Raw genomic sequence first — 22,431 nt, 5'->3', positions numbered from 1 at the left:
ATGCAAATAACAGATGTCCTTTTGCTTGCTGATAAAGAAATATGAAGTCTGGGCATGGGAGTGACTTAGGATTTGCACGGTTCTCTTTCCTCAGGAAAAGACATTTACATGTGTCCAACATACATACAGTTACAACCCTCTCTCTCTCCTCTACCTTCCCCCACCCCACCTATCAGTCTCTTCCCCTCTCCACCTAAGTAACAAAAGTATAACAGGACAGTAATATAATATCACACGGTTTATATTGTATTTAGAATCTTGCCCTCTGGTAACAGGGCTAACAACAGAGCCAAACTTTTAGACCAAGATCAACTTGTAACATTTCAAAGTTAATCCTATAAAAGCAATCCAAAAATAACCAAAAAATTAGGACAAGTTAACTCAGAGAGTCCAGTGTGTAAGACTGCAAACTGCAAAATTTCAGTAGAATTCACCCTAGAATGCAGCATAAAAGGGAGGCAGGGAAAAGGGAAGGGAGAGAGGCTGATAATATTCAAATTATGACTTACTAAATGCTAATAACAGCGAATACACAAACACAATAAATAAAACATTTTCCATTGCAAGTGTGGGGTCTTTAGTGTCATTACCTGAGCAAATGCAACAATTCCATAGGCGTCATCATTTGACAGAATGGTTATTGTTACAGAACCATTAATACCAATCTCCGCTCCTCCTTTGGGATTTTTAAGTTGAACTTTGAAGGATTCTTCTTCTTCTGGAACTGTATCATCAAGGATATTTACTGCTATTGTAGCTTCTCTGTCACCAGGTTCAAATATCAGCTCGCCTGAACTACCGTAAGAAGTATATATAAAATAAGTCAACTACAACAAATTTAACATATATGCATAGTAGACTACTCATAAAGTTACCATTACATTAACTGATATTAAAGGTTTGGATGAATCATAACATTTTGTAAATAAAATTTTAATCCAAAATATTCATGTAATACTGATTAACTTGGTAGAAAAGATATTCAAAATATGGATAATAATCAAATTTCAGGCTGGTAAATAGCTCTTATATTTTGTATATTTTTCAGTCACTAAAAACTTGGAAATGAGGTGTCATACAAAATTACGGTGAGCATAAAGGTACTTAGCATAAAATGTTGAACCTACCTAGGAATAAAGTCAGACTGGCTGGAAATGTAGACTAGTTCATATATATGTGAATGAGCTCCCACTAAAGCTATTAAATTCTTGCTTGAATTAATGGACTTTAATATAACAGAAGCCACATCATAAGCAGAAGGTACTTCCAGAACAAAAGAGAATTGATTATGCTCCAAATTCCAGCAATAAAGAGCAGACATATCTTGGCCGATAAGAAGTATGTGGGCTGCAGGAAGGAAAGAAAAGACAACTTGAGTGAGATGTAAACTGTCACCTCCCACACTCCCTGCATTGGTTCCAAAGCAAAATCTTCCAAAATCTCAAAGCTCTCTTGTGATGTCTGAGGTACCCAAATACACTTCAATTTCTGAAATAACAGGATGTAAATAATAATCTTTTAAGTGCTTTGGAATGATCAAGCCAGCTTGATGAGGTAGCCACACCCATTTAATAAAAAAGAAATTACTGGCTGCTAAAACCCAACCTAATTTTAAACTCTTTTACGTTCAACTTAATATTCATTAGATAGCATAGGATACTTTTAAAAGTGAAACATATGTATAATCCCATCATGAAATGTTTCATTTTCCTTTCTAGTTACCATTCATATGAATTCATAACTGACACAGTTATAAACAGTATAAATATAAAATAACTCTTAATTAACAATATTACACCATATCTTTAATATCAGTTTTCTAGGTTTCTACATAGTATTCAACTCTATAATTTCAGTGCATAGATAATAATATATACGTATTAACATATAGGTAAATATATTTAATAATTTACCTACATTTGATATTTGTTGTATATTTAATTTTTAAATATTTTAATAATAATAAAATTTTAAATATCCATATTTAATTTTTACATATTAAGTAGAGACAGAATTCTTCATGTTAATTATCTTCATTTGATAAATTCTTCAAGTTAGTTAATTAGGCCAAAGGATATAAACAAATTTATGATTTTTGGAGTATATTCTGCCAATGATTTTTGAAATGTTATCAGGAAACCATACTTTTGATAGTTTGAAGCAAGGCTGGGTGCAGTGGCTCACATCTGTAATCCTAGCAGTTTAGGAGGCCAAAGTGGGAAGATGGCTTGAGCCCAGGAGTTTGAGACCTGGCAACACAGTGGGAGCCTGTCTCTACAAAAAATTAAAAATTAGCCAGGCATGGTGGCAAGCACATGTGGTCCCAGCTGCTTGGGACGCTGAGGTGGCAGAAATGTTTGTACCCAGGAAGTTAAGCTTGCAATGACCCATGATCATGCCACTGCACTCTACCCTAGGCAACAGGCTGAGACCTTATCCATATCTATCTATCTATACATACCTATATATCTATATGCATATATACCTATATATATATACACACACATACATACACACACCTATATACATATATATATATATGTATGTGTATATGTATATATGTATATAGGTGTATGTGTATATATAACTGAAATACATATATATACACACACACCTATATACATACATATATACATATACGTACATATACATATACATATACACATACATACACACACGTCTATATACATACATATATACATACATATATATATATATATATATGTATGTATATAGGTGTGTGTGTATGTATGTGTGTATATATATATATATATATATGTATTTCAGTTAATAGGGTTGCTCCTAAAAAAGAAGTAAAAAATAGCTATAAGGACATAGTTATATCTACTCAAGTTAGGAAGGAAGGGGCTTACTATGTTATATGTAATACTAAATAATTTCCAGACTTAAATAAAACTGGGAGAAACAAGAAACCATAGAAAAACATGCGCAAATTCCAGCACTTAGATAAACACATTGGAACATAAAGGTATCAAACGAGACTGATTAGATATTAAGATAGCACCAAGAATAAGAAAGCATGAGCCTCTTCTACAATTTCAGCCCATAGGTTACAATGGGAAACCCTATATCCTTACTCACACATATCAAGAACTACTGATCATGTTTACTTATAGTAATAGATTTAAGTACTATCACACTTCAGCAAATGTTGCATAAAAAGTTAAGACAGTCAAAAAAGGGGTTATCAATAAACTTGCCTTTTAAATGGCCATATATTTTTCATAAGCTTTATAAAACTGGAGACAGTAAAGAACGAATTCAGGGGGATCTTAACATCCCTCATGTTAAGGGTTAAACGAGCTGATTCAATAGTCTCAACCAAGATATCTCTGCCTGTAGTAAGATAACCTCTGCTTATGAACTTCCAATATATATCAGCAATCCAAGACCCTCCTGTAAGCTCCGTAATCAGTAGTGCTTACTCTGCATGTGAATGGCAAATTTAACAACTAAACTCATTCTCTACCCCCAGAAGCCTGGTCCCGCCTAAGAAATCACCACCATAATAGTTAAAGCACTACCGTTCACCCACCAGTTGCAGAAATTAGGGCGCATCTTTGACAACCTCTTTCTTGCCTACCTCCATATCTAATCTATCACCAATCCCCATGGATTTTACTTGTGAGACATCACCTCAATCAATCTAATTATCTAACCTGCATCACCTACCACTTTCCAAGCTTCATCATTCAACATCTCTAAAAAATGTGCCTTCAGCTCTTTCTCAGACAACTTCTAATATTTTAAGTTTTTCTTCCATGGCAGCCACACACACACACACATACACACACACACACATACACTCTCTCTCTCTCTCTCTGTCTCTCTCTCTCTCATTCTCTCTCTCTATCTCTCTCTAACTCTCTCTCTCCCTGCCCACCTCTCTATTTCCACCTCCCCACCACCTCCTCAAGAAAGGTATCCCAATATTCTTAGGATAAAGACCATAATCCTTTAAGTCCCTATCTGATTATATCTTCAGTTAAACCCAGTATCACTTGTTCCCTGTCAGTATTTGGGCCACACTGGTCTCTTTTTAGTTCTTCCCTGAAAGCACATGCTCACCATTACCACCACCTGACCTATCTGCACATGCTGTTCCCTTTGTCTACATCCTGCCCCATCATCAACTCTGCCTCTTCAACTCCTACTCAACATATAATTCTCAGTTAAATGATTCTTCCTTAAGTAAGCTTTCTGGGTACCTCTCAGGCCAGGGCAAGTCCTCTTATTTTGGAGTATGAAATTACTCTATTCTTTCATAGCAGTTATCCATTTATAACTAGAAACTTATTTGTATAATTATACATAACGTCTCTCTTCCCTGCTACATATTAAATTTCTTCAGGGCAGGGTCCATATGTAGTTTTGCTTAGCCTTGTTTTCCCAGGGTCTACCAATGTGCTCAGCACATAACTATTATCTACTAAAGGAGAGAAGGATGAAAGAGAAGATAAGTTTATATGTCCTTGTAGTCTTTGTTATATTCATCTTCTTCTTCCATTTAAAGAATTCAGTCACCACCCAATAATCTCTGTCAAGTCATTAACCAGAATAAATATGTGATCCTCACAGTTATGGCTCCAATCTAATACTTTTAATAAAATATTTGACAGACTCAAAATAAGAAAGCCCTTGAACATTATTTAATGCATAATTTCAGCTTTCAGGAGATCTATAATAAGCCATTCTAAATAATTACCTACAATCTTTTCATACTTCCTACAGCCTCAAGTCACAGAAACAAAAGAAATAAAAAGACCTCACAATGGGTCCTTTAACAAGCCTCTGGCAGAATTTTTTGCAAATTCTTTTAGAAAGTATGCCTATTATATATATTTTTAAATCTTTAAAGAGAATTCTATAACTTTAATTAATGGCCCATTCAGGCAGCACTCATCATCCTTAAAAACATTCATTAGGCAACTATTTTGAATAATAATAATTGACTCAGGAGATATAGTTAGTCCACTTGAATACTTGAGGAATAAGAAAAGTGAACACAATAAAGGCAAAAAACTAAAGGACAAGTAGACAAAAACTAAACGAATATATGATTAAAGATACATAATTTACTCGATAAATCACTTGTTGAATGAATAAGAAAATCACTCAAGTTGTATATCTTAGGATAATAACAGATTTATGACTAGACAAAGTGTTGGCAATGTAAAGAGAAGTTATTTAAGAAAGAATGAGCACAAAAGAGAGAGGCAGAGGACCCTGGTGGCAGAGTAAAGACAGTGTGGAGGCTGGGAAGTGGCATCACAGTCCAGGTAGGAGGGGCTAGGGCCTGGGAGCATGTGGTGTGGGCGTTCCACAGGGCTGAGGAGGAAAGAGCAGAAAATATGGAAACGAAATACAATGTGAGAAACAATCTATAAAAAAATGAGAGGTTAAACAGAATGACATCAGCAAGATGGTGGAATAGGAATTCTCTGGCTCCACTGTCTTCTACAGAAATCCAATTTGCAACTATTCACAGACAAGAATGCCTTGATGAACATCCCAGTACATGGGAGTGAGGCTGAGACAACTCCTTAGACCACAGACTAAGAACAGCTACACTTGAAGGGTAAGAGGGGCAGTTTCTCTTTGACTATGTTACCCCTCCCCCAAGTCAGCACAGTCTGGCACACAGAGATTCCCAGGAACTGCTGGTTTTTACAGAGAGAAGGGAGAGTTGGGTTGAAGGCAGACATTCAGTTTCCATGACATTCTGGGCCTATTCATAGGTGACACTCTCCTGTCTCACCCCACTGGAAACACTAGCAGTATAAACAGGGCTAGACCACCTGAGGCCAGTTAGAAACAACGAACAGGGGTAGGGCTCACAGTGATGGACATGCAGATCTTGACAGTGGCTCTGCTCTGTGGCCAGTGGAGGCACACCACCTGAGAGGATACCTAACAGCACTGCCCTGCATGAGGCACAGTTGACGGGCCTCCCAGGCTCAAATCCTGGCCAGCTTCCACACCCAGCCTTCCTGCTGTCCTTAAAACTTCCTCAAGCCTGGAGAGAGCGGCATGTTGATACTTACCTGCTGAGGGACCATCTAGCTTTGCCCAAGCCCAGTGATTGAGCTGCAACCCAACCAAGCCCTAGCGCATTCCTTAGTCCTTTCTCAAGCCAGAAGGCAGGGGTACATTGGTGATTATTCACAGAAGCGGTATCTGACTCCACCTAGATGCAGTTACAGAACTGTGCCAAGCCCTGGTGATCTCCTTCACACCCACTTCCAGGCCAAGAGGCAAGGGCAGGTCAGCATTATCCACAAAGTGTCATTGTTCTCTGACCCTTCCCAGACCCACTGATCATCCAAAGAGAGTATCTGATCCCACTCAGACCCAGCTGCAAAGCTGTGATTTAGCCAAGCCTCAGCACTTTCCTTAACTCTGCTCCAAGCTAAAAGTTAGAAGCAGGTCAGTGATTATCTGAATCTAGCCCTGCCCAGATTCAGCTACTGAGCATCAATCCAACCACATCTTGGGGCTCTCCTTAAGCCCTTGCCAGGCCAGGAGTCAAGTGCATATATGTGAATATTTTCTGAGGAGAGCATCTGACCCTGCTCAACTCCAGCATCTAAACAGCTACTGTACCAAGCCTCAGTGCTCTGCTTAAGGATACCCTAATATGGGAGGCAAGCCCACGTCCATGCATATCTGTGCAGCATAGCCTGTGGCCCTGTCTACCCTAAGCAGTTAAGTACAAATCTAGACTCCTCACCAAGCCTCCAAGCCAAGTAGATGGCCCTGCCCAGATACACATCCCAAACGTCAGTACTGGCCAGCCAGGGAAGACAATCTACCACACTGTCTGATCAGAGGCAATTGCGAAGCCCAGCCAACAGCTCTGCCTTACTGAAGACCCCAACCACATATCTCACTGGATTTCAGATCACAGCCAGCACTCCATTTGATCCCAGGTCACAGGTAACAGCCCAGCCCAAGTACAGAACATGATGACGAAGTCTACTTGTTTGGGGTCACTACCAGCTAACCCAACCAGAATCCCAAGCTTGACTACTGAAGTTCTACCACCACCAAAGAACACTAGAAAAGCCTGAAAAGGGTGGCCGTTTCCTCACAAGTGCAAACACCAACACAAAGATTTTTTTAACAATCAGGCAAATATGACACAACCAAAAAAACTAATAAAGTTCCAATAATGGATCTTAAAGAAATGGAAATCTACAAATGCATGATAAAAAATTCAGAATAATTCTCTTAAAGAAGTTCAGGGAACACCAGTTTCTTCCCGATTCTAGTTCTACATCTCTAACCACCCACACATGCTTCTATGTCATCTCAAACTAAAGACACTTATAAATACATTCATCACATTTCTCACTACACACATATTCTCTGTCTGTTTTCCTAATTTAATACCATTCTCCTCCCAATTGCCAAGCTATAATAACTTTTGCTCCCCACATTTGAACAGACATCAAGCGCTGTTGAATCTTCATTTCTAACTTCTTTTTCCCACAAGGATTTTCATTTCTAATTTATGTTTCCCGTAAGAATCTTCATTCCTATTCTCATCCCACCTAAGAGCCCTCCTCAACTCTTGCCCAGGCAGTTGCAAGTTACTTCATCCGGTATATTCTATACACCAAAGCTATGAGGAGTTATACAACATGTCTTTGATCATCACTTGATGTTGAAAAGCCTTCAAGGATTTCTCTATCTCACTACTGCTGAGTGTGATCCATGGATCCCTAAGAGATGTTGAGGCCCTTTTAGAGGATTTCTGAGGTCAAAACTATTTTCATAATGATACGAAAATAATGCTGTTTGCATAATAATGCTGTTTTTCTATTTCACTCTCATTCTTTCATGAGTGTACAGAACTTAGCAGATGATGAATGGTTGATAATACTTCAGTAGACTGAATTCAGATGCAGAATGAGAACTCAGACTCAGACAAGTACTGCTTGATCTCACTTATAAGTGGAATCTGAAACAAACAAACAAAAAAGATTGTAGAATTATGCTTGCTAGGGGCAAGAGAGTGGGAAAAATAAGAGATTTTTATCCGAATATAAACTTTCAGTTATAAGATGGGTAATTTCTCTGGTTCTAATATACAGCATAATAACTATGGCTAACAATAATGTCTTGTGTACTTGAAATTTGCTAAGAGGCTAGATCTTAAGTGTTTTCATCAAAAACAGGTAAATATATGAGGTAATGGATGGGTTAATTTGCTTGACTGAGGAAATACATATCACAACATACACATATATCAAAACATCACACTGTTCATCTTAAATATATGCAATCTTTGTCAATCAAGCTTAATGAAGTTGGAAAAAAAGTTGATTAAGAGAGTCAGCTGGGCACAATGTCTCACACCTATAATTTCAGCACTTCGAGGCAGGAGGATCTCTTGAAGCCAGGAGCTCAAGACCAGCCTGCGCAACATAAAGAAACTTCACTTTTATATAAAAAAAAATGTTTTTAATTATGTGGGCGTGATGAACTATCCCTGTAGTCCTAGCTACTCAGGAGGCTGAGGTGGGAGTATGGCTTGAACTCATGTGTTCACGGCTGCAGTAAGTTATGATTACACCACTACATTACAGGCTGGAAAATGAGCAAAATGCTGTCTCTTTAAACAATTAATTAAATACAAAAATAAAAAGTAAAATCTACATACCATGCATTAAACCAGGCATTAAAGAGATTTTCAAAAATTAAAATAAAACCAATGCCACTCGTCTCATAAAAGTGGTTTAGAAAAAATTTTTAATAACATGTTATATTTACACATAATGACTATACTGTTGTCATTTTAAATAAATGACTTTAAAATTTCTCAGTTTGAATCTCTAATACAATAAATATGAATAGATCCTAAGACCAAAATGTGTGAAACCTGCTGGATGATTTGAGGCGCGGGCACACCTTGGGCCTGCCATTCCAGGCCATCTTCTGTAGATTCCAGTGTTGTACCACCAACCTCAGCACCACAACATTCTGGTCAAATCCTCTGTCGCTGGCACCAATGGTGCCCTCAATGCAATAAACGCTTCTGCCTTTCTCCTTTACTCATACCTTTCCCTCTGCCCAAAATATTTCCTGCCAATCCGCACAGACATAGCTCAAGCTCTCTCGTGTCTCTTACCCACTCCAATTCTACCCCTCACAGAGCAAACGGTATTGGTCGTTGATATGGTTGTCTCTGTGTCCCAACCCAAATCTCATGTCAAAGTGTAATTCCCAGCATTGGGGGAGGAACCTGGTAATAGGTGATTGGATCATGGAGGCAGATTTCCCCCCTTGCTGTTCTTGTGATAGTAAGGGAGTTCTCCCAAGATCTAGTTGTTTAAAAGTATGCAGCACTTCCCCCTTCACTCTCTTTTTTGCTCCACCATGTAAAGAAGGTGCTTGCTTCTTCTTCATCCTTCTGCCATGATCGTAAGCTTCCTGAAGCCTCCCAAAACGTGCTTTCTGTATATAGCCTGTGGACCTGTGAATCAATTAAACCTTTTTTCTTCATAAATTATCCAGTTCCAGACAGTTTTTTAAAGCAGTGTGAGAATGGGCTAATGCAGTCCTATACCTTAATGAGTATCTTAATCTTTTTTCTTTCCAACCATACATTCAGCCTTTTAAGTAGAATTCCCCAGAGCATTGCAACACTGACTTACATATAGTATCAAATGAAGAACTGTGTGCCATTTAATTCATACAGAATTGCCATATCTCATTTTAATAGCAGGACTGTGGGGGATCCAAGATGGCTAAATAGCAACAGCTCTGCATTGCAATTCCCAGCGAAAATGCAGAGGGTGAGTGATTACCGCATTTCCAAATGAATTTTTACTGCCCACAGACCAAGAGATTCCTGGGCAGAAAAGTGCCATGAGCCCCCAGCATGACTGTTTCAGCCAGCGCAGCGGGTCTCTGCACAAGAACTCACACAAATCCAGGAGCCTTTTCAATTGGCTACTGGAACGCCTGGGAGACAGTCGCCTGTGCAACTGAAAAAAGGGCACTGAAACGGGGAGCTAGGCCAGGAGATTCTCAGGCAGAAAAGCACCATGAGCCCCCAACGTGGCTGTTTCAGCTGGTGTTGCGGGTCTCTGCACAAAAACTCACAGAAATCCAGGCACCTTTTCAACTGGTCACTGGAACACCTGGGAGACAGAGACACCTGTGCAACTGAAAAAAAAAGGGGGACTGAAACAGGGAGCCAGGTGATCTGGCTCAGCTGGTCCCACCCCCACAAAGACCAGCAATCTGAAGCACTCTGAATTGAGAGTTTCACAACAAGCACAGTGGGACCCAGAATGGTCCAGCTCTGTGGGGGAAGGGCATCCGCCATTACTGAGGCAGTCCACCACTACTGAGGCAGTCCACCACTACCGAGGCAGTCCGCCATTACTAAGGCAGCCCGCCATTACCGAGGCAGTCCACCACTGCAGACGGAGACTGCCATTACTGAGGCAGTTCTGACTATACCCCAATAAACAAAACTGCAAGGAAGTTCACACAGCAGCAGAGCAGAGCCCACGGCAGCACAGCAACACCTCTGCTGACAGACTGTAATTAGGCTATCTCCTCACTGAGTAGGGCATCTCTGAAAAAAGGCAGCAGCATGACAGAAACTTATAAATAAAGCCCCACCTTCCCAGGACAGAGCATCTGGGAAAAAAAGGCAGTTATGAGCTCCGCTGCCACAGACTTAAACGTACCAGCCCAGCAGCTCTGAACAGAACAATGGAGCTCACAGCTCAGAACCTGAGCTCCTATTAAGGACAGACTGTCTCCTCAAGCAGCTCCCCAACCCCTGCATACCCAAAGAGTCACCTCATAAAGGAGAGCTCAGGCTGACATCTGGCGGGTATCCTTCTGGGACAAAGATAGCAGCAGAAGAAACTGGCAGCAACCCTTACTGTTCTGCAGTCGCTGCAGGTGATCCCCAGGCAAGCAGGGTCTGGAGTGGACCTCCAGCAGTCCTACAGCAGGGGGGCATGACTGTTAGAAGGTAAGCTAAGAAACGGAAATAAACAACTGCATCATCAAGAAACAGGATGTCCACTCAGAGACTCCATCTGAAAGTCACCAGCTACAAAGACTATAAGGAGATAAAGGCACAAAGATGGGAAGAAGCCAGCATCAAAAGGATGAAAAAACCCCAAACCAGAACTCCTCTCCTCCTCTCAGGGATCAGAACTCCTCAACAGCAAGGGAACAAGATTGGATGGAAAATGAGTCTGATGAATTAGCAGAATCAGGCTTCAGAAGGTGGGTAAAAAGAAATTTCTCTGAGCTAAAAGAACGTGTTCTAATCCAATGCAAAGAAACTAAGAACCTTGAAAAAAGGTTTGAATAAATGCTAATGAGAATAAACAGCTTAGAGAGGAATATAAGTGAATTGATGGAGCGGAAAAACGCAAAATGAGAACATTGCAAAGCATACACAAGTTTCAACAGCTGAATCAATGAAGCAAAAGAGAGGATATCAGAGACTGAAGATCAACTCAATGAAATAAAATGAGAAGGCAAGATTAGAGAAAAAAGAATAAAAAGAAACAAACAAAGCCTCTAAGAAATATGGAATTATGTGAAAAGACCTAATCTACATTTGATAGGTGTACCTGAATGTGATGGAGAGAATGAATCCAAGCTGGAAAACACTCTTCAGGATATTATCCAGGAAAACTTTCCCTATCTAGCATAACAGGCCAATATTCAAGTCCAGAAAATACAGAGAACACCACAAAGATATTGCTCAAGAAGAGCAACCCCAAGGCATATAACTGTCAGATTCACCAGGGCTGAAAAGAAGGGGAAAGTGCTAAGGGTGGCCAGAGAGAAAGGTCGAGTTACCCACAAAGGGAAGCCCATCAGACTCACAGCAGATCTCTCAGCAGAAGCCCTACAAGCCAGAATAGAGTGGGGACCAATATACAACATCCTTAAAAAAAAGAACTTTAAACCTAGAATTTCATATCCAGCCAAGCTAAGCTTCATAAGCGAAGGAGAAATAAAATCCTTTAAGAACTAGCAATTGTTCAGAGATTTAATCACCACCAGCCTGCCTTACAAGACCTCCTTAAAGAAGCACTAAACATAGAAAGGAACAACCAGTACCAGCCACTCCAAAAACATACCAAATGGTAAAGAGCAGCAACACAATGAAGAAACTACATCAATTAATGGGCAAAACAACCAGCTAGCATCAAAATGGCAGGATCAAATTCACACATAACAATATTAACCTTAAATGTAAATGGGCTAAATACCCCAATCAAAAGACACAGACTGGCAAATTGTATAAAAAGTCAAAACCCATCAGTGTACTATATCCGGGAAACCCATCTCATATGCAAGGATACACATAGGCTCAAAATAAAGGGATGGAGGAAGATTTACCAAGCAAATGGAGAGCAAAAAAAAGCAGGCATTGCAATTCTAGTCTCTGATAAAATAGACTTTAAATCAACAAAGATCAAAAGAGACAAAGAAGGGCATTACATAACGGGAAAAGGATCAATGCATCAAAAAGAGCTAACAATCCTAAATATATACATACCCAATACAGGAGAACCCAGATACATAAAGCAAGTTCTTAATGACTTACAAAGAGACTTAGATTCCCACACAATAACAGTGGGAGACTTTTAACACTCCACTGTCAATATTAGACAGATCAACAAGACAGAAAATTAACAAGGATATCCAGGACTTGAACTCAAGCCTGGACTAAGCAAACCTAACAGACATTTACAGAACTCTCCACCCCAAATCCACAGAATATACATTCTTCTGAGAACCACACCACACATACTCTAAAATTGACCACATAATTGGAAGTAAATCACTTCTCAGCAAATGCAAAAGAATGGAAATCATAACAAACAGTCTCTCAGACCACAGTGCAATCAAGTTAGAACTCAGAACTCAGAAACTAACTCAGAACCGCAAAACCTCATGGAAACTGAACAACTGGCTCTTGAATGTTGACTGGATAAACAATGAAATTAAGGCAGAAATAAAGATGTTCTTCGAAACCAATAAGAATGAAGATACAACATACCAGATCTCTGGGACACTTTTAAAGCAGCATCTAGAAGAACATATACAGCAATAAATGCCCACATGAGAAGCAAGGAGAGATCTAAAATCAACACCTTATCGTCAAAATTGGAAGAGCTAGAGGAGCAAGATCAAAAAAACTCAAAAGCTAGCAGAAGACAAGAAATAACTAAGATCACAGCAGAACTGAAGGAGATACAGACACAAAAAAAAACCCTTCAAAAAATCAATAAATCCAGGATCTGGTTTTTTGAAAAGATCAACAAAATAGACAAAACACTAGCCAGATTAATAAAAAAGAAGAGAGAGAATAATCAAATAGAAGCAATAAAAAACGATAAAGGGGCTATCACCACAGATTCCACAGAAATACAAACACCGTCAGAGATTACTGCAAACAACTCTATGCACATAAACCAGTAAACCTGGAAGAAATGGATAAATTCCTGGATGCCTGCATCCTCCCAAGCTTAAACCAGGAAGAAGTCGAAACCCAGAATAGACCAATAACAAGGGCTGAAGTTGAGGCAACAATTAATAGCCTACCAACCAAAAAAAGCATAGGTCCAGATGGGTTCACAGCTGAATTCTACCAGACATACAAAGAGGAGCTGGTACCATTTCTTCTGGAACTATTCCAAACAATACAAAAAGAGGGAATCCTTCCCAAATCATTTTATGAGACCAACATCATCCTGATACCAAAACCTGGCAGAGACTCAACAAGAAAAGAAAACTTCAGGCCAATATCCATGATGAACATAGATGCAAAAATCTTCAATAAAATACTGGCAAAACAAATTGCAACAGCACATCAAAAACCTTATCCATCATGATCAAGTAGGCTTCATCACGGGGATGCAAGGTTGGTTCAATATATGCAAGTCTATAAATGTAATTCACCACATAAACAGAACCTAAGACAAAAACCAAATGATTATCTCAATAGATGCAGAAAAGGCCTTTGACAAAATTCAACAGCCCTTTATGCTAAAAACTCTCAATAAACTAGGTATTAACAGAATATATCTCAAAATAATAAAAACCATTTATGACAAACCCACAGCCAATATCATACTAAATGGCCAAAAACTGGAAGCATTCCCTTTGAAATTTGACACTAGACAAGGATGTCCTCTCTCACCACTCCTATTCAATATAGTATTGGAAGTACTACCCAGAGCAATAAGATAAGAAAAAGAAATAAAGAATATTCAATTAGGAAAGGAGGAAGTCAAATTGTCTCTATTTGCACATGATTGTATATTTAGAAGACCCCATCGTCTCAGCCCCAAATCTCCTGAAACTGATAAGCAACTTTAGCAATGTCTCAGGATACAAAATCAATGTGCAAAAATCACAAGCATTCCTATACACCAATAACAGACTTAAAGAGAGCCATATCAAGAATGAACTGCCATTCACAATTGCTACAAAGACAATAAAATACCTAGGAATACAACTAACAAATGATCTAAAGGACCTCTTCAAGGAGAGCTACAAAGCATTGCTCAACAAAATAAGAGAGGACACAAACAGATGGAAAAATATTTCATGCTCATGCTTAGGAAGATTCAGTATTGTGAAAATGGCCATACTGCCAAAAGTAATTTATAGATTCAATGCTATCCACATCAAGCTACCAATCACCATCTTCAAAGATCTGGAAAAAACCACCTTAAACTTCATATGGAACCAAAAGAGAGCCCACATAGCCAAGTCAATTCCAAGCAAAAAGAAGAAAGCTGGAGACATCACGTTACCTGACATCAAGCTATACTACAAGGCTACAGTAATGAAAACAGCATGGTACTGGTACCAAAACAGAGATATAGGCCAATGGAACAGAACAGAGGCCTCAGAGGCAATGCCACACATCTACAACTATCTGATCTTTGACAAACCTCACAAAAACAAGTAATGGGTAAAGGATTCCCTGTTTAATAAATGGTGTGGGGGAAACTGGCTACCCATGTGCAGAAATCAGTAACTGGACCCCTTCCTGACACTTTACACTAAAATTAACTCCAGATGGATTAAAGACTTAAACATAAAACCTAACACCATAAAAACTCTAGAAGAAAACCTAGATCAAACCATTCAGGACATAGGCATAGGCAAGAACTTCATGACTAAAACATCAAAAGCATTGGCAACAAAAGCCAAAATAGACAAATGGGATCTAATTGAACTCGAGAGCTTCTGCACAGCAAAAGAAACAGTCATTAGAGTGAACTGGCAACCAACAGAATGGGAAAAAATTTTTGCAATCTACCCATCTGACAAAGGGCTAATATCCAGAATCTACAAAGAACTAAAACAGATTTACCAGAAAAAAACAAACAAGCCCATTCAAAAGTGGGCAAAGAATATGAACAGACACTTTTCAAAAGAAGACATATGAGGCCAACAAACATATGAAAAGATGCTCATCATCACTGGTCATTAGAGAAATGCAAATCAAAACTACATTAAGATACCATCTCACACCAGTTAGAATGGCAATCATTAAGAAATCTGGAGATGTTGGAGAGGATGTGGAGAAATAGGAACATTTTTATTTTATGTTGGTTGGAGTGTAAACTAGTTCAACCATTGTGGAAGACAATGTGGCGATTCCTCAAGGACCTAGAAATACAAATGCCATTTGACCCAGCAATCCCATTACTGGGTATATATCCAAAGGGTTATAAATCATTCTATTATAAGGACACATGCACACAAATGTTCACTGCAGCAGTGTTTACATTAGCAAAGACTTGGAACCAACCCAAATGCCCATCGATGACAGACTGGATGGGGATAATGTGGCACATATACAGCGTGGAATGCTATGTAGCCATAAAAAATGATGACATGGATGAACTTAGAAACCACCATTCTCAGCAAACTGACACAAGAACAGAAAATCAAACACCGCATGTTCTCACTCATAGGCAGGGGTTGTACCATGAGAACCAATGGACACAGGAAAGGGAGTATCACACACTGAGGTCTGTTGGGGGGATCTAGGGGAGCGACAGCGGGGAGTGGGGAGTTGGGGAGGATAACACGAGGAGAAATGCCAGATACAGGTGATGGAGAGGAAGGCAATAAACCACATTGCCATGTATGTACCTATGCAACAATCCTGCATGTCCTTCACATGTACCCCAAAACCTAAAATGCAATAAAATATTTAAAAGAAAAGCAGGACTGTGATTCATCCAGAGTCACCTATGGGGAGCCACTCAAGCTTTGCTCACTAGTTCTCTATACACCTCAACAGGAAACATGATGACCCTCTGTCTGTGCCTCCTCCCTACACTATGAATACCCACCCCATGAACCAGCTTAATAAGCTTACCATACTAGCTGGCCTCAGCTTCATCTCCTTATTATCACTGGCCCACCCAAGGGATTCCTTGCCAACCCTAAAATAATCCTACAACCTTCAGACAGCAATAATACCTTGGGTTCTCTCCAATCGACTTTGTTTCTGAAACCACAGTGATTAAAAATATTGCTTATGTTTCCGATGTGTGAACTGAAGTACAGAAGACCAGGAAAGGATTTCAGACTGTGGAGGAGGTTGGGAGAGTGAATGAGAATGGAACAGTTCTCACAGTCATTCTCTAACTTAAAAAAAATTCTTAAATGCAAATACTTGCTATTGCCATAAGCATACTTTCATATTTTAAAAATATATATTTAATGTCACTCTTCATGTTTCTCTAGGCAAAATAAATATATTAATTTTATTCTTCACTAATATTTTTCACCATATTTTAGTTATTCTGATTATTCTCAAGTCAATGTCCATTTTGCAAGTATTAATCTGCAGAAGGAGAACCAAAATTCAAAAGTATTTCAAAACATTCTAGGATTTCTGGAAGGAGTATTATAAAGACTTTGATGTTACATTCCTATTAAAATATCCAGTGTCTGGCAATGTGATGCTAAATCTAAATCAATGAGATTCAAATCATTTCGGCTTTCCATACTACCTTCAGAATTGGTGAGCATTTGAAAAGTCCTTACCTATTCCTGAGGCTGGTGTGAAGGAGTGGATTCTGTTAACAGCAGCAAAATCTAGAGACTGAAAATACCTGAAGGAAGACTGCCTCATCTCCCAGATAAAAATATCAATTGAATTCTGATCTCCTACAATAATGAAATAAAAGTCAAATTTTAATGCAAAAGTTACAGAAAAATGACAAAGTTACAGTAAAACTACAACAAAAATATCAGGAAACAAATTTCCTCAGAATCCATTTAGCATAATAAAAATGTAAGTTAATAGGAAGTACTTCAAAAGTCTTTTTGCATTTACTACATGACATGAATACATGGTTAGCCATTAACCATGATATAATGTTAAAGAAAGAACAAGGACAAAATTTTTTATTGTTTAGGAACGGTGCAATTTTACCTGTGAAAGTTCTATTCAGCAGCAAAAAGCAAATTTCTATTCTGAGAATATTTGGAAAGAGTCTTATCAAAAGTTTCTGAACATTATTTATTAATACTATAAATTATTCATGGCACTTCAAGTAAATACAGGTAAAAAGTTACTTGCTTGCATCCTGGGTATAAATATTTATGTATCTTCCAACTTTACCTACCCACTTCCAATTCTGTTTTAATATGACTTTAAGGTAGTGATCAGAACACCACAAGATCAGGGGCATAATGCATAAAATATTTCTCAAAAATCCATTTACAGCTGACAATACTTATCATCTATTAAGAAATATTCTATGGATTACTAAAAAATTATAAAGCATTTTCATATAAAATATACCATAAGAACGCTACATGATTTCGATAATAACTATATACACATTACAAATACTGTATCTTCTCACCTTGAAGAACATTTTTGGCAAATATTAAGTAAATATCATTGGCTGAAGACAAAGCCTCAACTTGTGTTGTCCCACTGACAGGCACTTCTTGAAAGTTAATAAACCCACTGCCAGACCATCTGAATAAAAGGGAGTTTAGCCTGGCATTAGCCTGGGAAATGGCTACGAACACAGAGCCTCCCTTGTTGAACAAGGCCAGGGTCAGCACACCTCGGACAGGGAGTTTTTGATGCAACACGAAGCTTCCTCCATTCCACCTGAAGACCTGAAGGAAATGTCGAAATACAAAACCCTTTATGACTAGGAATTTAGCACTTGTGAAAATTTAATCAATATCATATGTTTCCTCTCTTGGATCCTTTTATATTTGGTTAAAAAGATACTTTCATAAATAAGAAAGTACTAAAACTGATGCTCCCTCACTGCTCTCTCCCTCATCTAATCTCTGTGTGTGTGTATACATTTTCTCAGATAACTTCTCTTTCATTCACTCTGTGTGTACACATGAGTACACACAGAGTGAATGAAAGAGAAGTTATCCGAGAAAAAATCAGTATCAAATATACATCTGGGCAGGGGTTGGTGACAGCAGGGAACGGGAAAGCTAAAATCAAAAAAGACACTAAATATGAAAAATTTAAAACTGAATAAGAAACACTCTAATGCTGCAATATTATTATCAACTGCTTGAGCAACAGAACACAGAAAAACACCTAAATCTTTTTTGTCCCCATGGTGGCAGTCAATGCACACAAGGTTTCAGGGTAAGTGTTCATAAATGCAAAATTAAAATTCAGACCCTACCTGAAGGCAAGCTCGTCAATGTCACAAAAAATTATACTTATTCAGTCAACAATTAGGAACTTTTGAGCCACAGACATTATGCTAGAAACTAGGGATACAGCAGCCTTTCCCTTTACGGATCTTATTAACTATTAGGAAAAGGTAAACAAGAAACATATCAGTAATTGATAATTGAATTGAATAAATGTCTGATTATAAAATGAGTCAAGTACTGAAGATGACAATTAGAATGGTCTGATAGAGGATTATGACAGTATTGGGGAAATCAAGTTAGAAGGAACGACATGACAAAGTCCCTAAGACAGAAAAGGGTTGTCATTATCTGAATAAAGATTGCAAGGAATTTGATAGTACTGGAAGAATGATAAGAGGTAAGATCATGGAGTACCTTCCATTAGGATGACCATATAATTTATCATCTAAACAGCGATCCTTTAAAGAGTGAAAGGGACAATATTAACAATACCAGAACAATAGGCATAATCCAGTACTTTCCAAGGCCAATCAGGAAATATAGTGTCCTACGTTAAGCCAGTATTAAATAATTTAGAATTTATTCTAAGTATAATTGCAAATCATTGAATAGTTTTTAAATCAGGTATAACATTAGTCAATTAATATTTTCAAAAGATGACTCCAGTTACTCAATGGAGAATGGATCTGAGGAGGTCAAGGAAGTTCAGAGAATGGATAGGATGATACTCTAATGGTGTGGAAGAGAAATAACGAGGACCTGGAGTAGGGAGGGGCAGAGATGAAAAGAAATGTCTTCGCTTATTGACGCATATATAAAAATAATTAACTAGATGTGAATGAATAAAAAGGAGTAAGTGTGAGACCAGCCTGAGAAACATGGTGAAACCCCATTTCTACAAAATACAGAAAAATCAGCGAGGTATGGTGGCACATGCCTGTTGACCCAGCTACCTGGGAGGCTGAGGTAGGAGGATCACCAGGGCCCAGAAGGTCAATGTTGTAGTGAGCTGTGATCAGGTCTCTGCACTCAAGCCTGGGGCACAGAGCCAGATCCCATCCCCCACAAAAAAAGTAGTAATTAAGGAAGGAATATTCCAGGATTCTGTCTTAAGTAACTGAGTTTGTAGGGTTGCTATTTCCTGAGATGAAAGCTAACCCTGAAGTCACAAGTTTCATAGTGAAAATGAAAGGTTCAGTTGGGATATGTTAAATATTACATACCAGAAATATATTTAAGTGAACATGTCAGTAGGCAGTTAGATATGCAGGCCTGGAATACAGAGAAAAGGCTACAGATATAATTTAAAAGACACTAGCCTATTGCTGATATTTAAAACCATAGGACTGATAAAAGCATCCAAGTGAGCGAAGAGAAAGAAAAAAGAAATTTGAGCTATAAAAAGTGAATCTTTCTGGAAAACTCCAAGACATCTAAGTTTACAAAAGGGAAAAGGAACTGGCAATGGGGACTGAGAAGGATCACACACACACACACACACACAGAGAGAGAGAGAGAGAGAGAGAGAGAGAGAGACTGAGAGAGACAGAGAAGGAAAATTTGTGTAGTGTCTTAGAAAGCAAGATAAGATTTACATTTGAGGATGAGGTGACTGTCACATGCCAGTGGAATGTATAATCATTATGTAGAAAAACACCCACTGGATTTGGTAACCCAGTTGTGAGCATGAGGAAGTAAAGACAAAGCAAGTAGATAATTTTTTCAGGATGTCTTACTATAGCGGGGAGAAAGGAAATGAAATGAAAAAATGAGATCAGGGGAGGAATTTCTTTTTAAGCTGGATAAACCTAGAACATTTCACTGATTGTAACAATCCAATAGAGAGAGCTAGGTGCCAGAGATGGAGGGAATAGCTAAACCTTATCAAGATAAGATGGGCACCTATGTGAGAGGCCTGGCATTTTTAGAAAGGACACTTTCCCCATCGTAACAGGACCAAGGAATAAAGCTGGGTTTCAAGTGGGTTTTGAATTTGGTGTTAGGAAAATGAATATACCTCTTTTGGGAGCTTTCATTTCAACAAGGCAATTACCTGAAAATGGAAAGGTGAAGCATGTATGAAGTTTGAGGAGTGACAAAAGTTATCAAATAAGCATAACTAGGATTATAAAATCTAGTTTACTAAAGAAATGTGGGATTTCTGGGGTAATACTGAATGTCCAGGTAGCAATGCTAATCATGAATTTTCAGTGATACTCTCTGCCTGGCTGTGTGATTTTTCTCCGTAATCTTTTGCCATTCAGTTAAATTCTAATTAAATGTTCATATTTACTATTACATTATCCTTGGCTCTTAAAGACAATATAATATTTTATGACTCTGGTGTTTAAAAATTAACTTTCAACTAACCAGTCTTTACATTCTACTTTACCACAATCAAATTATTGTTTTCTTTTATACTAAACCAGCAGACTGCATCTTAGGTAAATTTCAATTATAATGTTAAAAAGCAAAGCAAAAAAAAAAATCTACTTCATTTAAAAAGTATCAAACCTTAGTTAATTCGGAATCATCTCTTTGACTTGCAATGATTAAATAATCTTGGCTGTCTGAAGTAAAATATCTCACTTGAGAAGTTTCCAGAATAATGATTGTTTGTACCTGCAAGCAGGATGGAGATCGGGAATGAAAACTGAAAGGAGACTTTACCTAAGAAAGCCACTGAACACACTCACAGCACGAGTTAGGATCTGAAGTGCAAGACTTAAAAAATTCTAATCCCAAGGTATGCATACCTAACTGTCATTTTAAAAAGACAAAAATATCCCCGGATTTTTGCTAAAATGTATACCAACTCACAAAAAATTCTTTTTCACATTAACATAGAACATACATTATCTTCCAATTTGAACAGTCTTACAAATCTTAATTTCTTTTATACAAAGCAATCTACTTAAAAATGAAAATGGTTTTTACCAGGAATAATTTAAGTCCAGATGTGAATGTATACACACTATTAAGAGAAGGCTTTTCTTCATTCCTTTCTTCATGAGTAATCACAACGTAGGGAGAAAAACCAATATTAAAGGCCTCACAAGTTTTAGGATTTTCTATATTTAAATCCTAGAAAATGAGGAATAAGAATGACAGTAATTCATAATACATCTAAAATTTATCTGCACATTTTAATTTTTGTACTATAAAAAATACTGATGTTTACCTCAACTGGAATAAAAATCCCTTGCCATCGGTAAACAGTAACAGATGATTTTCTTAACATTATACCATATATTAAATTTTCCAAAGTAAAGAAACACCAGCCAGAAGGTGATTCATCCAGAAAACTTTGAAATATGGAAAATACAGCATCCATTCCCCCTGAAAAACACCAATGATTATTTACTGGTTTATTATTTCTTCAAAAACTTATCTAATTTATTGTTTAAACAAGGAGACCAGTGCATTTGTGACTACAAATGAAGATCCTTTCATGGTGTGTGTGTATGAGTGTGAAAAGAAAGAAAAGACAGAAGCGAGAGAACTTTCAAATAACTACAAATAATGAATTTGTACTAAAAATAAGAAATGTTTTAAATTCTTATTTAAAAACCAAGAAAATTTATTAATGCTCTACTTGATACTTACACACTTTCCCATGGTATATTTAGAAATAAATATTAAATGTGGCTATGTGGCTGGGCACAGTGACTCACACCTGTAATCCCAGAATTTTGAGAGGACAAGGTAGGTGAATCACTTGAGGTCAGGAGT

The 22,431-nt window shown here is 38.0% G+C and overlaps 1 protein-coding gene across 4 annotated transcripts in view; it reads right to left on the bottom strand.

The window, feature by feature from the left end:
• Positions 1–22,431, bottom strand: part of ADGRV1 (adhesion G protein-coupled receptor V1) — a 564,714-nt gene that overhangs the window by 394,344 nt on the left and 147,939 nt on the right. For all 4 annotated transcript variants that reach the window (XM_037731465.1, XM_037731468.1, XM_017508574.2 and 1 more), the window contains 7 exons: positions 21,881–22,038; positions 21,637–21,783; positions 21,214–21,321; positions 17,922–18,186; positions 17,095–17,217; positions 1,128–1,347; positions 591–795 (listed from right to left, as the gene is read on the bottom strand). In XM_037731465.1, the coding sequence (XP_037587393.1) occupies positions 591–795; positions 1,128–1,347; positions 17,095–17,217; positions 17,922–18,186; positions 21,214–21,321; positions 21,637–21,783; positions 21,881–22,038 (1,226 nt within the window). The remainder of the gene's footprint in view (positions 1–590; positions 796–1,127; positions 1,348–17,094; positions 17,218–17,921; positions 18,187–21,213; positions 21,322–21,636; positions 21,784–21,880; positions 22,039–22,431) is intronic.

The sequence above is a fragment of the Cebus imitator genome, unplaced genomic scaffold (genome assembly GCF_001604975.1).
Source record: "Cebus imitator isolate Cc_AM_T3 unplaced genomic scaffold, Cebus_imitator-1.0 Scaffold16, whole genome shotgun sequence".
NCBI classification, from domain to species: Eukaryota; Metazoa; Chordata; class Mammalia; order Primates; family Cebidae; genus Cebus; species Cebus imitator.
Note: the sequence above shows the minus strand (reverse complement) of the source record. Positions and strands in the feature narration are given on the sequence as shown.